The sequence below is a fragment of the Corythoichthys intestinalis genome, chromosome 21 (genome assembly GCF_030265065.1).
Source record: "Corythoichthys intestinalis isolate RoL2023-P3 chromosome 21, ASM3026506v1, whole genome shotgun sequence".
NCBI lineage: Eukaryota > Metazoa > Chordata > Actinopteri > Syngnathiformes > Syngnathidae > Corythoichthys > Corythoichthys intestinalis.
The window spans coordinates 11,165,574-11,179,893 of record NC_080415.1 but is presented as its reverse complement, the minus strand read 5'-3'; the positions used below and the strand labels follow the sequence as shown (position 1 = coordinate 11,179,893).

The following is a 14,320-nucleotide window of genomic DNA, read 5'->3' as shown; positions in this document are numbered from 1 at the left end:
ATCGCAAATGGTTATGGCTAGGAGTCCAGGATTGTTGCTATGCAATATAATGGCTGTGGGCAAAAAGGGGCTCTTGAAGTGTTCACTGGTAGAAGAAGATGTACTGTACCAGTTTTTGGCAGCCTTTTAATTTTCGTTTCAGTATTTTAGACGATTATACTTATTACTCTTAGTCAAATTTTAGTCATCTAAAAATGTTTGTCTTCGTGTAGTTTTTGTTGACGAAAACTCGACTAAATTTGTTCTAGTTTTATTGGACGTTTACTAAAAATGTTTTCTTCTGTAAAATTCTATTCCAAAAATAAAGGTTTCCAACTACCGTATTGACCCGAATATAAGACGGCCCTGATTATAAGACGACCCTCTCTTTTTCAAGACTCAAGTTTGAAAAAAGACTTTTTGAACACCAAATTAATTTTTATACAGAAAATAATTACAGTACATCCGAAACAAATGATTACAATAATATATTTGAGAGAAAAGCATGTTATTTTGCCTCATTCAAATCTTAATATCTGAACTTTTAAAAATGTAAACTAAAGTGCAATCACATTCATAAATGAATGGCTTCTGGTTTTTGAAATGTAAATAAACCAATCTATTGTGATAAAACAACAAAATTGCAATAACTGCATTAACCATCAAAGTGAAGTCTAACTGTAACTTTAGTCTTGAAAAAAATCTGAATAAGGAAAAACATTGCAATAAAATAATGCAAGCTGGTTAAACTTGAGATTAGCTGAGATCTGTCATGACAGAACACCGCTTCAATGATATCTGGCGCCATCTAACGTCGTGAATGGGTATAATGTCTAAATATAAGACAACCCCCACTTCTTATTTCAATGCAAAAAACACCGTCGTATATTTGGGCCAATACGGTATCTCCAATGAAAATTGACAGATGCGCACATATTGTAGCGTCTACAAGGACGACGCCAACTTCCTGATAATACACACTCAGCAGGAAAACAGTACATTATTTTCAATGAATCATGCCCACATGGACGCTACAAACGGTTTGTAAAAAGAGGACACTCGCCGTTAGCATTAGCCTAATGCTAACGCGAAGAAGACTGCAATGTTAACGCTACGAGTTACATTTCGTGTGTGATCACTCAGCACAGACCTTTAAAGTGCCTGTGACACGATTAAAAAAATCCTAAATAGCATTATTATATGAATTAATCATATTTTGAGACGATTCGACTATATACAACAATTTGGCAAAGCGCAGATGACGAGAAATTAGTCTTTTAATCTGCTGTTTAGCCACGCCGGTCATTATAACGCTCTAGCGGCTCCATCTGGGTGATGACTTCAGCAGTGTAACTATTTCAGCCCAATGGGGAAGATTCAGAACGAGGAAAATACAATAGAGAGCAGCAAAATATCTTTTTTTTTTTTTTTCTCTCCAGCATTTTTACAAGATATTCTTTTTATCTAAGTATTTTTCCCCAATTGCTAAATAAATTGTATTATGACAAATAAGTCTTATGCTAAATGAAATATGAAATAATCAAAATAAATTCATTAAATAATGACAGGGCTAAATTACTGCATAACGGTCAAAACTGCCGACTTCTTACACCCCCTGAACGGTATTTTATTCCACCAGAGTCCGGCTCTTGTCATTTCGGAGGAAAGAGCTAGGCTACATGCTAACCCGAACCGAGTGGCTTTTTTTTTTTTTTTTTTTTTAAGTTTTTTTCTCGCCTTTCAAAAACGAAAAATCACACAAAACTACCCCGACCCATGTCACACATGGTGGCGGGGTTGATTGTCTTCACCGATCGGCCAGCCCCTGGCAACGAGCATGTTTCGGCCAAGATAAGAAAACAAATCTTACGGTGTGTGCGTGTCTGGAAGCCTGGAGACTGGAGAGCAGCAGCATCACATGGGTGACACAACCAGACATTGCTACAGTGCAAGCTAACCCATTAAATGTCACACATTGTGAACATGTGACGCAAAATATTACGCTTTTTTGTTTCGTCAGACGAAAACTGTGATGAGGCTTGTTATGTCTTAGCCTCCTAAAACACATTTTTAGCTTGTTATTGTCTCGTCATCATCATAAAAAAAGTCTGTTTCACAGACAACTTTTATAAAGTTGTGCCTGAATGTTTTACCTCATTCATTTTTCAGTATTTCTGAGCGTTCACACTGTCCTTTCAGGAGCAGCCAGCTCAGGCTAACATCTCTAACATCTGCACTGGATTGGAGATTCTCTGTTTCCTGTTGACAGTGCTGCTATCACCTGCTATTCTGTCCCACTTCAAGCCCCTCCAGAGGGGCATTGCCGCCTGTATGACCTGCGGCAACACCAAAGTCCTGCGTGCAGTTCACTCTCTCCTCTCTCGCCTTATGAGCATTTTTCCCACTGAGCCTAGTAAGTTGCCAAACACTTAGACTTTTAAATTCCAACCGAGCAAAAGCACAGCTTACGATTTAATGTTGAAAGTCAAACATTGCGCCTTATCTCATCTTATTCCAGGCACGTCCAACGTGGCATCAAAGTATGAGGAGCTGGAATGTTTGTATGCAGCCGTGGGCAAGGTCATCTATGAGGGACTTACAAACTATGAAAAAGCCACAAGCAACACCAATCCCACACAGCTCTTCGGTAAGACTGACTCTTACTGACTACTCTTGAGTGTATACAGTATAAACACATTAATTTTTAAATATTTTTCACCTGCAAAACAAAGAAACTTCCCAGTCAGTTAACGCAGTGAGACTGGTGAGTAGGTCGTAAAAATGCAAGATTAGTGGCTCACATCTGATGACTTGAAATAAAGCCCAGAATCCAGACATTTCGGAAAGGTTGTACTCAGAAAAATTACTGCTTTGTCAATTCCATCCAGCATGACTGTTATGTTTTTTACCATGTCCGAGATACACAAATGTTAAATCTAGGCACTATTCTGAAACAGCACAGCAAAATGAGTCACAGTGACCACTCATTTATTATTCATTTTTATTCAGAAATAATAGATTTCCCAAATTGTTTGACTTTAAACAATTTCTTTTTGGGGTAGGAGTATTTCACTAGCTTTAGATAATATTCTTAAACAACTCGAAATCCTCAAAATGTGAAATAACAGGCACTGCACTTGCAGCCACTTTATAATGTAGGCTGTAATGCATTCGTACTGCATGCACTATTTGTGTTTTTTCTCAGTAGCAGTACATAAAAAAGTAAGCAAAAGTATCTGGGGTTAAATTGTCACTTTGTATTGAACCAAATCGGATAGAGTAGTTTACTATATTGTCCCTAAACTGGACCACAGACTTTGCCTGGTACACCAGACTCACCGCTGTTCCAGCTGTTGAGTCTGGCCACCATTCAGTGGATACAATTTCCAGGGTGGAGCAAGCCACAGCAAACAGACAGCGGAGTGGACCAATCAGCGACGGGCATATGTGACGTTAGTAAAACGACGAGGGCAGGACGAGAGACTTGCGCGCGGAAGTAAACATACGAGGAGAGCTCAGTTTATTCAACATGGCTAGTAGAGCTGGGAATCTCTGGGTTGTTTTGTACATTAGTTCCAAAATTGTTCAAAAATACTCTCAGGCTAAACCACACTACTATTTCAGTATCAAGTTAACATATAGCAGTAAACAAATATACAAAAATAACATAAAATAAAAAACTCCGGTCCCCATTCTGCATCAGCAGCTTTAAACTACATTTAATTAATTTAATGTTGTGAATCAACCGTTAAATTTGTTAAAATTGCTCCCGTTATTCCATAATTTCCCTTTTGTCTACTTTCGACATGTGAAAGTTTTAAAACTATTTTAAAGATAGATTCAAGTCAATATTTTACCGATTTAGGAGTATTTTAGATAAAAAGTTAATTAGGTTTGCTTGGAAGGTTCGCTACAACAGCCTTGCAGGGAAGTGTACTGCTTTAAGATGGCGGCCGTTTATAACGCCCGCATCTAGCTTTTTGTAGATGTGCTGCTAACACTACCAAATTTATATTGCATCTAGTCCTATATAAATGATATCCACCGTAACACTATATTGTACTTGTAGCAGCTTTTCGGCGGCAGTCAGGTATGTTGTTGTGTTTTTTTATCTCATTGCATGAGTTGAGCTAGAGCCGTGAGTTGAGCATTGGCATTACCCGAGGGGCCGGGTAATGGGAAGCATGATGTTTAGCTACTCTCGCTCCGTTCCGTCCCGAAGACCGCGCGGCGCGCTGTGTTGTGTACTTCCGCTTTACTTCGCATATTTCAATAATCGGAATTTGGATGTTTGTGAATCACTCTCGAATCTTCCACGGCCGAATCGCGAATAATCTAAGAATCGGAAATTTTGCACACCTCTAATGGCTAGCGCGAGACAGACTGTTGTCACTTGCCACGTTTACATGGAGCCAAATATTCCAATTACAATCGGAATATTTGTTCAAACCGAATAAATGTGTTCCATATAAACACCTCATTTGGAATGAACAGGCCCAAACCGAATGGAATTTCATTCAGATTCACAGGGGTGGAATATTCCTTTTCCCAAACCGATTGAAGTAAAATTATATCATGTAAACAGGGAAGCGGAATGGTGTCTGGTTGCGTTCTTTCTGCACATGCTCCGTACTGACGTGGTGACGTCACTTTGTGACGTAAGTAACGTAACTTGCAACATGGCTTCCAAGCACAGCGCACCTAATTGGAGTCCGGCAGAAAGATTGTTTTTAATTCAAACTTTAAAAGAATTGAATATAATTGCTCGCTTAGACGGGCGTAAAACGAGGAACAGTGAACTATTTAAAAAAGTTCACGAGAGGTTACACGAAGCCGGAATAGACCGGAGCGTTGACCAGATTAGAAACCGGTGGAAAACCGGCTACTACAAGGCAAAAGAGCAAAACAGCAGAAGCGGATACGACCCCACAAACACAACAAGTGGGTTAAAGTTAAAACAGCAGCACTCCGACGATCGATCTCCATGTTTTGCAACGTGACGCTTTGTTTTGATTAATCTGCACATGTCAGACGGCAGTTGTCAAACGTCCTTTCGGAATAAAAGCAGTCACATGTAAACGCTGGATCGGAATAGATGAAGTGACATGTAAACAGCTGATCTGAAATTTCCATTCGGAATGATTTGAATCGGTATGAATAAAAGTCAGCATGTAAACGTGGCTAATGACTCGTGTCGATGTGTTTTTGGTAATTTAAAACTGATTTTACCGGTGATTGGAACATATTCTCGGCTTTCCCGTTTACCATCTGTGTTGTTGTGGAGACGACTTTCGACGCGCAAGAGTGACGTTGCTCGTTAAGAACACGTCACGCAAATAAACGAATCTGATTTGTCGATTGATTTTGTACCTGCTCGAGAGGCCGTTAATGGGCTGGGTTACGGACTTTTCTCTCAGTGTTTGAAAAATACAGGGAGAACAGTCTGGCCGTGCCAGGCAACCACAGACTATGAATCAAATTGTTTTTTGAGTGAAAAATTCGCACCATTATGCTTCGGAATTGTTAATGAGAAGAGACCATATGCACTAATGGTGCATAAATAAAACGAACAATAAATGAAAAGTAATGAATTATTAACTTATTATATATAAAACTAATATTAGTTACTACCTCACCTGAAAGAAATAGTCACTAAAAGCAAATAAACACATAATGAATAAATCTGCACAAAGCCCAGCACAGTGCATTTTGGGAACTACAGCATCCCCTTCATCTGATACATGCGTCACACAGCAAGCAGATGTATTATATAATATAATAATAATATAATTTTCGGACTATAAGCCGCTACTTTTTCCCTTCCTTTTGAATCCTGCGGCTTATAGTCCAGTGGGGCTTATTTGTTGATTTATTTGGGTTCATAGGTAATACTTTATTTGATGGCGGCGTCATAAGGCTGCCATAACACCGTCATAATTATGACATGACAATATCATGGGCATTAATGAATGCAGATGTCATTAAGTGTCATCTGGCAAATTATGTCACTAACTTCCTTTATGTCAGATCTTTGACATCCATTCAAATGTTAGATAATTTGCCGAATGACACAAAATGATTACTGTCATAAGCATTCATTAATGCTCATGGCAGTGTCATGTCATAATTATGAAGGTTGTATGATAGTCTTTTGGCGCCACTGTCAAATAAATAACATGTTACCAAATTCCATAACTAGCAATTAATGAAACAACTAGAACAGTAACTGAAAATATAATTAGCACAGAACATGAATTATCGGTTGCGCTGCAATGCATGCTATGAAATGGTGGTTGATTCGGTCTTATGATGCTGCTCTCAAATAAAGTGTTACTGTTTAATATCTTTTGGTGTAAATATCCCATAATACAGTGAGGACAGCTGCGGCTTATAGTCCAGTTCGACTTGTCTATGACCAAATGCTGTTTTCATGTTAAATTTGGTGGGTGGCGGCTTATAGTCAGATGAGCCTTATAGTCCGAAAATTACAGTACTTGAGTAACTTTTTGAGAAAAATGTACTTCTAAGAGTAGTTTGCCACGCCATACTTTTTACTTTTACTTGAGTAGATTTGTGAAGAAAAAATTCTACTCTTACGCCGCTATTTTTGGCTACACTAGTGATTACAATTTTCCTCTTTATTGTAAATATTAGAATTTACTTTTTTTCAACCACTATCACCAATGAGACGTCGCAATAATAATCGCATGACTCCATTATACCAATCAGAGTCAAGCTTGCCGTTCTATGAACACGTCAGCCTGTTCAATCACACAGCCTCTGTAAAGCACCGTAAAAAATATATATTTGAAATAGCCTGCCGCAGTCAACATGACTCAAAGCACAGATTTTAATATCCCTACCAGTTTTTATTTGACACGGATGCGACCCTCGTGAGGAAAAAGCGGCATGGAAAATGAATGAATGAATGAATGACCACGGAAACCCGGAGATATGAGCCTTTTAGTTTAAAATAGGGAATCTTTTCCCCACTAGAGGGCACTCATGGTTTTTGGACGAATAATGCGTAATTTCTGTTGATTTTTTTTTCTCGCGGAATTCAATTTTTTTGTTGTTGTTGTATTTCTTTGACTTAATATGGTTATGGTATGTTATAGTACACTATAGGGCTGCTTATTTTAGTAGTCAATTAATCGATGAACTAGTTAGTTCGAATAATCGAGTAACCGGATAAGGAACATAAAAAATTGAAATAAGTGAGCTGTGCATCAAACGATTTAAAAAAATTAAATTAATGCTCTTAACAAATGGTTCAAACAAATATTCCCACAAGAAACGGCTAAGTATACCTATAAACTAAATTACGAATGCATGAAAAAAACATTAGCTCAGAAAAAAAAATAACTTAGCTTATGTTGGTCTTAACAGGAAGCAGCTGGAGTCATCCATGTGAAATGAGTTGTGTCATATTCACTGTTGCCACTAGAGGGCAGTGTATCCACCCAAATCAATCAAACTAAATGCAAACACTTTCAAAAGAAACCATGACAACGCCACTTTAATGAAACGAATACTCAAAGCGGCAAAATTTAATTTGAATCTTTTTTCTAATCGAATTACTCGAGATAATCGATTTATCGTTGCAGCACCAGTACAGTATAATAATATTTCATATAGATAACTTTGTGCTGAGAAAAAAATGGACCATTTTTAGAAAAAAAATCAAGCATCTTAAGCAGTTACTCACATTGTTACTCATTACTTCAGTATTCTATTCACTAAATACTTTTTTACTTGTACTTGAGTACATTTTACTTGAGTAATATTATTTTGAAGTAACGCTACTCGTACTTCAGTAAACTTTTTGGCTCCTCTATCCACTTCTGGCTACGAGTTATATCAAGTGTGTGATGATCACTCAGGACAGACCTTTAAAAAGGCTAAAGTAACATTGCATATTCTCTTTTGCGAAGATAAGAAACAAATCTGACCTACACATGTTTTGAAACAAGTCTGGAGAGGACACCGGTGGGGGTGGGGCTTGGCGCAACACGTCACATGAGTGACAGAACTAAACACTGTTACGAAGCACAAATGCAGGCTAACTACTAGTACGATAAGAAAATGTCACATATTGGTAGCATATGATGGAAACTATGGCGCACTTTCGTCCCGTCAGACGAAAACTGGCATTCGGGTAGTAACACGTTACATTTACTCCATTACATTTACTTGAGAAACTGTTTTAGGAAAATGTACTAAGAGTAGTTTTGCCACGCCATACTTTTGACTTTTACTTGAGTAGATTTGTGAAGAAGAAACACTACTTTTACTCCGCTATTTTGTGGTACACTAGTCTACATTTTTCCTCACTATTCTACCTACGTATTAGTTTACTTTTTTATTTTTGCCTATGATGCCAACAGTAGCGCTACCAGTTTCACCAATAATACATTGCAACAATAATCACATGACTCCATTATACCAAGCAGACTCAAACTTGCCGTTCTATGATCAAGCCAGCCTGTTCAATCACGTGGCTTCTTTAAAGCACTCTGTCTCCCAGTTTTTATTTGGCACCGATTGACCATAGAAAACCAGAGATATAATCCTATTAATTTCACAATATGAACTGTGATGGAACTATTTAAACTAGGAACTATTTCTCCACTAGATGGCACTATCATAAGCAGTTACTCACAATGTTACGCATTACTTGAATATTCTGTTCATCAAATACTTTTTTACTTGAGTACATTTTTAAGTGACTACTTTGACTTTTACTTGAGTAATATTATTTAGAAGTAACACTACTCTTACTTGAGTAAAATGTTTGGCTACTCTACCCACCTCCGCACTGCGGTAATATTTTTGTCTACATGCATGCACTCTATTCATATCATGTAGCAAATGAAAATGAGAAAAGGGAGATGTGGTTTTGAACACTTTACGATTTTTTTTAATGGTCATTGAACTAGTGCTGCAACGATTAATTGATTACCTAGAGTAATATGCTTAGAAAAAGTTTGGAATCAAATTTTGCTGCTCCGAATATTTGTTTAATTAGAGTCGTGTTGTAATGGTTTCTTTTGAAAGTGTTTGCATTTAATTTTATTGATTTGGGTGGATACACTGCCCTCTAGTGACAACAGTGACTATGACTTGATTAACATGGCTGAATCCAGGTGCCCCCTGTTAAGACCAACATTTTTGTGTGCGCTAAAATGTGTTTTTACGAATTCGTAATTTAGTTTATTGGTAACATTAGTCGTTATTTTGTGGGAATATGTGTTTGAGCGATTTTTTTAAGGGCGTTGTCAAAAAACATTAGCATTTAATAGCATTTAAGCTAGCGGACATTTGCTATCAAAGTTTGCCAACAGTTCTCTTGTTGTACTAAGGTCCTAATTTATTTTTGTTTAAACTGTTTGAGGCTAAGCTCAGGTATTTCAATTGAATTTATTTTTAAATGCAAGTGCAGTCGTGCATAGTTTAAAGAAACACTCGGGAATTTTATTTTGTATTCGCATTTAATGCTCTTTAGAAAGTGCAATTTTAGCAAGCCTTTGTTTTACATCCAAAATTTATTCTGCAACGCAATAAATGTTCATAATCCGATTACTCGATTATTCAAACTAACTAACTTCTTGATAGATTAATCGACTGCTAAAATAATCGATAGCTGCAGCCCTAAATTGAACTCTGAAGAGGGAAAGTTTAATGAGGAATTGTCATTTTCGAAAGTTTTGACCTTGGGTAACATTTTTGCCTTTTATCTCAGAATCTCTCTCCGAGTCTTGAGACCAATTTTGCTATTACTATTACACTATTCTATATTATTATATTACTGTATCTTTAAATTTTATTTTTATAACTTTTCCGAGGCCAAAAAGCTGTGAGTTATGTGGCATATATCCCCGAACTAGCATTTTTTGTCTATAAAAAGGCTTTTTATGTCAGGAGCTTGTGTAGTAATGCATCTGTTTGGCCAGGGTTGACATTCTAACATTTGCTCAAGGGAGCCGTAGCAACAAAGAGAGAGTTAGTGTCCTTCCTCGTGCACTCCCTATCCTTACTCAATGACACCGTAGAACTGTTGCTAGATTCCCTCTAGCAATATAAATTGGGCTGAGTATAAAAATGAACTCACTTTATGTGTGGGACTGTGTTTGTCTTTTGTTAGTATTGTACTCACACTTCTTGGTTCAATGTTTTTCTTCTAGGAACACTGATGATTCTTAAGTCAGCCTGCAGTTACAATGCAAGTTACATTGATCGCCTCATCTCAGTGTTTATGCGGTCCCTGCAAAAGATGGTGCGTGAACACCTGAGTCCCCAGCAAGCCAACCCAACGGTCACTGAGGCCAGCACTGGTATATATCCTCACCAATACAGTTTCACATGCAGTTAAACATGAACAAATAATTCATACCTCCGCCATGTTTGACTGTGTGGACCGTGTTCTTTTCTTTGAAGGCCTCGTTTTTTTTTTTTTTGTTTTTTTTTTAATTAAGTTAAGTTAATGCCTTTTCCCGAAAAATTCTACTTTTGTCTCATCTGACCAGAGAACATTCTTCCAAAACATTTTTGGCTTTCGCAGGTAAGTTTTGGCAAACTCCAACCTGGCTTTTTCATGTCTCTAGGTCAGAAGTGAGGTCTTCCTGGGTATCCTACCATAGAGTCCCTTTTCATTCAGACGCCGACTGATAGTACGGGTTGACACTGTTGTACCCTCAGACTGCAAGACAGCTTGAACTTGTTTGGATGTTAGTCGAGGCTCTTTATCCACCATCCGTACAATCTTTCATTGAAATCTGTCATCAATTTTTCTTTTCCGTCCACAACTAGGGAGTTTAGCCACAGTTCCATGGGCTTTACACTTATTGATGACACTGCGCACAGTAGACACGGGAACATTCAGGCCTTTGGAGATAGACTTGTAGCCTTGAGATTGCCCATGTTTCCTCACAAGTCTGCTTCTCAAGTCCTCAGACAGTTCTTTGGTGTTCTTTCTTTTCTCCATGCTCAATGTGGTACACACAAGGACACAGGTTGAGTCAACTGTAATCCATTTTAACTGGCTGCAAGTGTGATGTAGTTATTGCCACCACCTTTTATGTGCCACAAGTAAGTAAAATGTGTTGTAATTACCCATATTAGAGAAGCAGCTCATGATTTTTCAAAGGGTGCAAATACTTTTTTCCGGCCCATTTTTGGAGATATGTGTAAAATGATAATGTTTGAATTTTTTTCCCATTCTCTTTTGTATTTTTTCATTGCAAGCAAAATCAGTGAAGATATTACTACCAAAGCATTTGTAATTGCAATCATTTTCTGGGAGGAATTGAGCATTAACAGAATCGCGGGGGTGCCAATACTTTTGGCCAGCGGTGTACATGGCCGAGTCGGGGCAAAGTAGCGCATATAAGGCAAAGTGTGTGCGTCATGCGCGCACAGTGCCTGCATGCGTTCTATCAATCCATATAAACTTGGATTATAAGACTAAACGGGGATTATTTATGTCTGTTATTTGTGTCCTCTTTTTGGAAATCAAAATATGATAACTCTAGAATGACGTAGAGCCAGCATGTGTAGTTATTTGATTTGATGGTTCTGCGCATGTCAGTTTGCTCAGAGCGTGATGCGAATTAGTGCACATGCGTAATACTTGAATGGCCGCAATGGACAAAGGCAGTCTGAATGGACACGCCCAAAAAACAGATATGACAAAAAATCAGAATTGTGCATTAAGACCCGCAGTATGAACCTAGCCTATGTCACATTGTCGTCTCTTCAGACGAAAACTGGCATTTGTCTCATTATGTTTTAGTCTCCCAAGACATGTTTTTAACCTGTCATCGTCACAGAAAAATTGTTTGTCGATGAAACATTTTCTTTATCAAAAACAACACTGGTAGTCATATCTTAATGCCTTAGACTTGTCAGTCGAAGCTAACTTTCCTGTTCTTCCCCAGTCACGAGTGAGCTGGTCATGTTGAGCCTCGACTTGGTGAAGACTCGGCTCTCTGTCATGAGCATAGAGATGAGAAAGAACTTCATTCAGGTCATTCTGACTTCGCTTATTGAGAAGTCGCCGGATCCCAAAATTCTCCGTGCTGTTGTCAAGATTGTGGAAGAGTGGGTGAAAAATAATTCTCCAATGGCTGCCAATCAAGTTAGTAAGATTAGCTAGTTCAGTCTGCACTCGTATAAAATAAGAAAAAGTAACACTTTCCCATTCTTATAGATGCCGAATATTCGAGAGAAGTCCATCTTATTGGTAAAGATGATGACCTACATCGAGAAGCGTTTCCCTGATGAACTTGAGTTAAACGCCCAGTTCTTGGACCTCGTTAATTACGTCTACAGGTAATTACCTCTATTCATCATATAGCAAAGTGGCCGTGTCACCAATGCTCAGCTGCCCTTGCATCCATCTCAATATATGTTATGAAGGTCAAGCATGTTCAGGGAGGGGTAAAACTGACACACCATGTGGCAAGAGAATGATCAGAGAAGGTGTTAGACTTTATATTAGTGCTGCAACGATTAATTGATTAACTCGAGTAATTCGATTAGAAAAAAAATTCTAATTAAATTTTGCTGCATCGAGTATTCGTTGAAATAAAGTGGCTTTGTAATGGTTTGTTTTGAAAGTGTTTGCATTTTAGTTTTATTGATTTAGGTGGATACACTGCCCTCTAGTGTCAACAGTGAATATGACATAACTCACTTCACATGGATGAATCCAGCTGCTCCCTGTTAAGACCAACATAGGCTAAGTTTTTGTTTGAGCTCATGTTCTGTTTTTTTGTGGGGATATGTGTTTGAACCATTTGTTAAGAGCGTTGACATTTTTTTTTAGCATTTTTGTGGCATTTAAGCTAGTGGGCTTTTGCTAAGTAAGTTAGCCAATTGTTCTTTTGTTGTGCTTAGATCCTTTTTTATTTTTTAATACCGTTTGAGGCTCAGCTCAAGTATTTTCATTTTTTTTATGTTCCTTATCCGATTACTCGATTATTCGAACTAATTCATCGGTTAATCGACTACTTAAATAATCGATAGCTGCAGCTATCGATTATATTAGTAAGCCTACCATTGGATTGAAGCAGTTATATGCTAAGCCTGTCGCAATATGCAATAATTCCATTTATCGCGCGGTATATAAAAATGAAGACGGTAATTTTCTTGCTGCGATTTATCGCCTCGCGTGCACGTGCGCGAGCGTCTGTTTGTCACGTGCGTGCGTGTGCGCGTGACGCACGCGCTTGCGGCAGATGTGTGGCAGACGTGCTTGACAGCGCTGTTTAAAGTTCAGCTTCCTTGTGCCACTCTGTTTTATTGACTTCTGGGTATGTTCGTTTTATACATTTGAGTTTGAGTGACCGTTATTTAATGGATGGAGGCAGGGCCGAGTGCACTGTCGGCGCACAGCAATGAGCGAGCGGAATGAGGAAGAGGACGAACCAGTCTGCAAAATGTTTCTGGAGGTTGTTTCAACAAAGATGGCCAACAGAATAAATCTACATGCTCATTTGAAACACTGTCATCCTCTCCAGTTTTCACTGCTTAATAAGAAAACTGCATCGCAACAAGCGGAGCCTCCTCGTCACGTCAATTAGAAGTATTTGCTTGATGTGAGAAATACAGACGACACCGCGCAAAATAGTGTTCCCTCACGGAAAGTGAAGTCCGCTACATTGCTGAAGAAATGAGACCGTTTTACCTCTGTTAAATGATATTTGATACCTTTGGGAGCCAAATTTGTGTTACTGCTACTTAATTCGTCTATTTTTCTCTGTTGTTGTTGAAGTGCAATTACTGTTACTGCAACTTTATACCTATGTGCCTAAATGCTTCAGTTATTAAGTGCAAATTTATTTTTTCTTGAAAAAAGACATTTATTATGTGTTTCTGTGCGGTATTAATATTGTCTTTTACTTGAAAGAGGCATGGTCTATTGTTTTTAGTTGTGATTTCTTAAAAGGTATTTTTAAATCTAAAAGTAAACATTTATTGCGTTTAAATGGGTGTACTTGATCTATTAACATATACTGTATTCTCACTGTTATTGTAAATCGGTTAAAAGGGGATGATGCTTCTCTCGTCAGCCCTTGTCTTCGTTTTTTTATCGGGTTGCTCATATCACATCTTGCAACTGTCAATGATACCAATGATGATAATAAATAAATAAATAAACGCTCGTGGGGGCGCAATAATATCGCATATCGCAATAATTTATGAGATAATTTATCGCCCACTAAAATTTGTTATCGCGACAGGCCTATTATATGCACAATTTTACATCTAATTAAAGTTAGAATCCTTTATGTAAATGATTGTGGAAGTGCTTCCAGGAGGTCATATAGGCAGCTAGTTG

General features: G+C 38.0%; 1 protein-coding gene across 3 annotated transcripts in view; it reads left to right on the top strand.

Annotated features, from left to right (window-relative positions):
• Positions 1 to 14,320, top strand: part of trrap (transformation/transcription domain-associated protein) — a 217,868-nt gene that overhangs the window by 108,691 nt on the left and 94,857 nt on the right. For all 3 annotated transcript variants that reach the window (XM_057825941.1, XM_057825940.1, XM_057825939.1), the window contains 5 exons: positions 2,179 to 2,392; positions 2,498 to 2,626; positions 10,164 to 10,313; positions 11,916 to 12,115; positions 12,188 to 12,309. In XM_057825941.1, the coding sequence (XP_057681924.1) occupies positions 2,179 to 2,392; positions 2,498 to 2,626; positions 10,164 to 10,313; positions 11,916 to 12,115; positions 12,188 to 12,309 (815 nt within the window). The remainder of the gene's footprint in view (positions 1 to 2,178; positions 2,393 to 2,497; positions 2,627 to 10,163; positions 10,314 to 11,915; positions 12,116 to 12,187; positions 12,310 to 14,320) is intronic.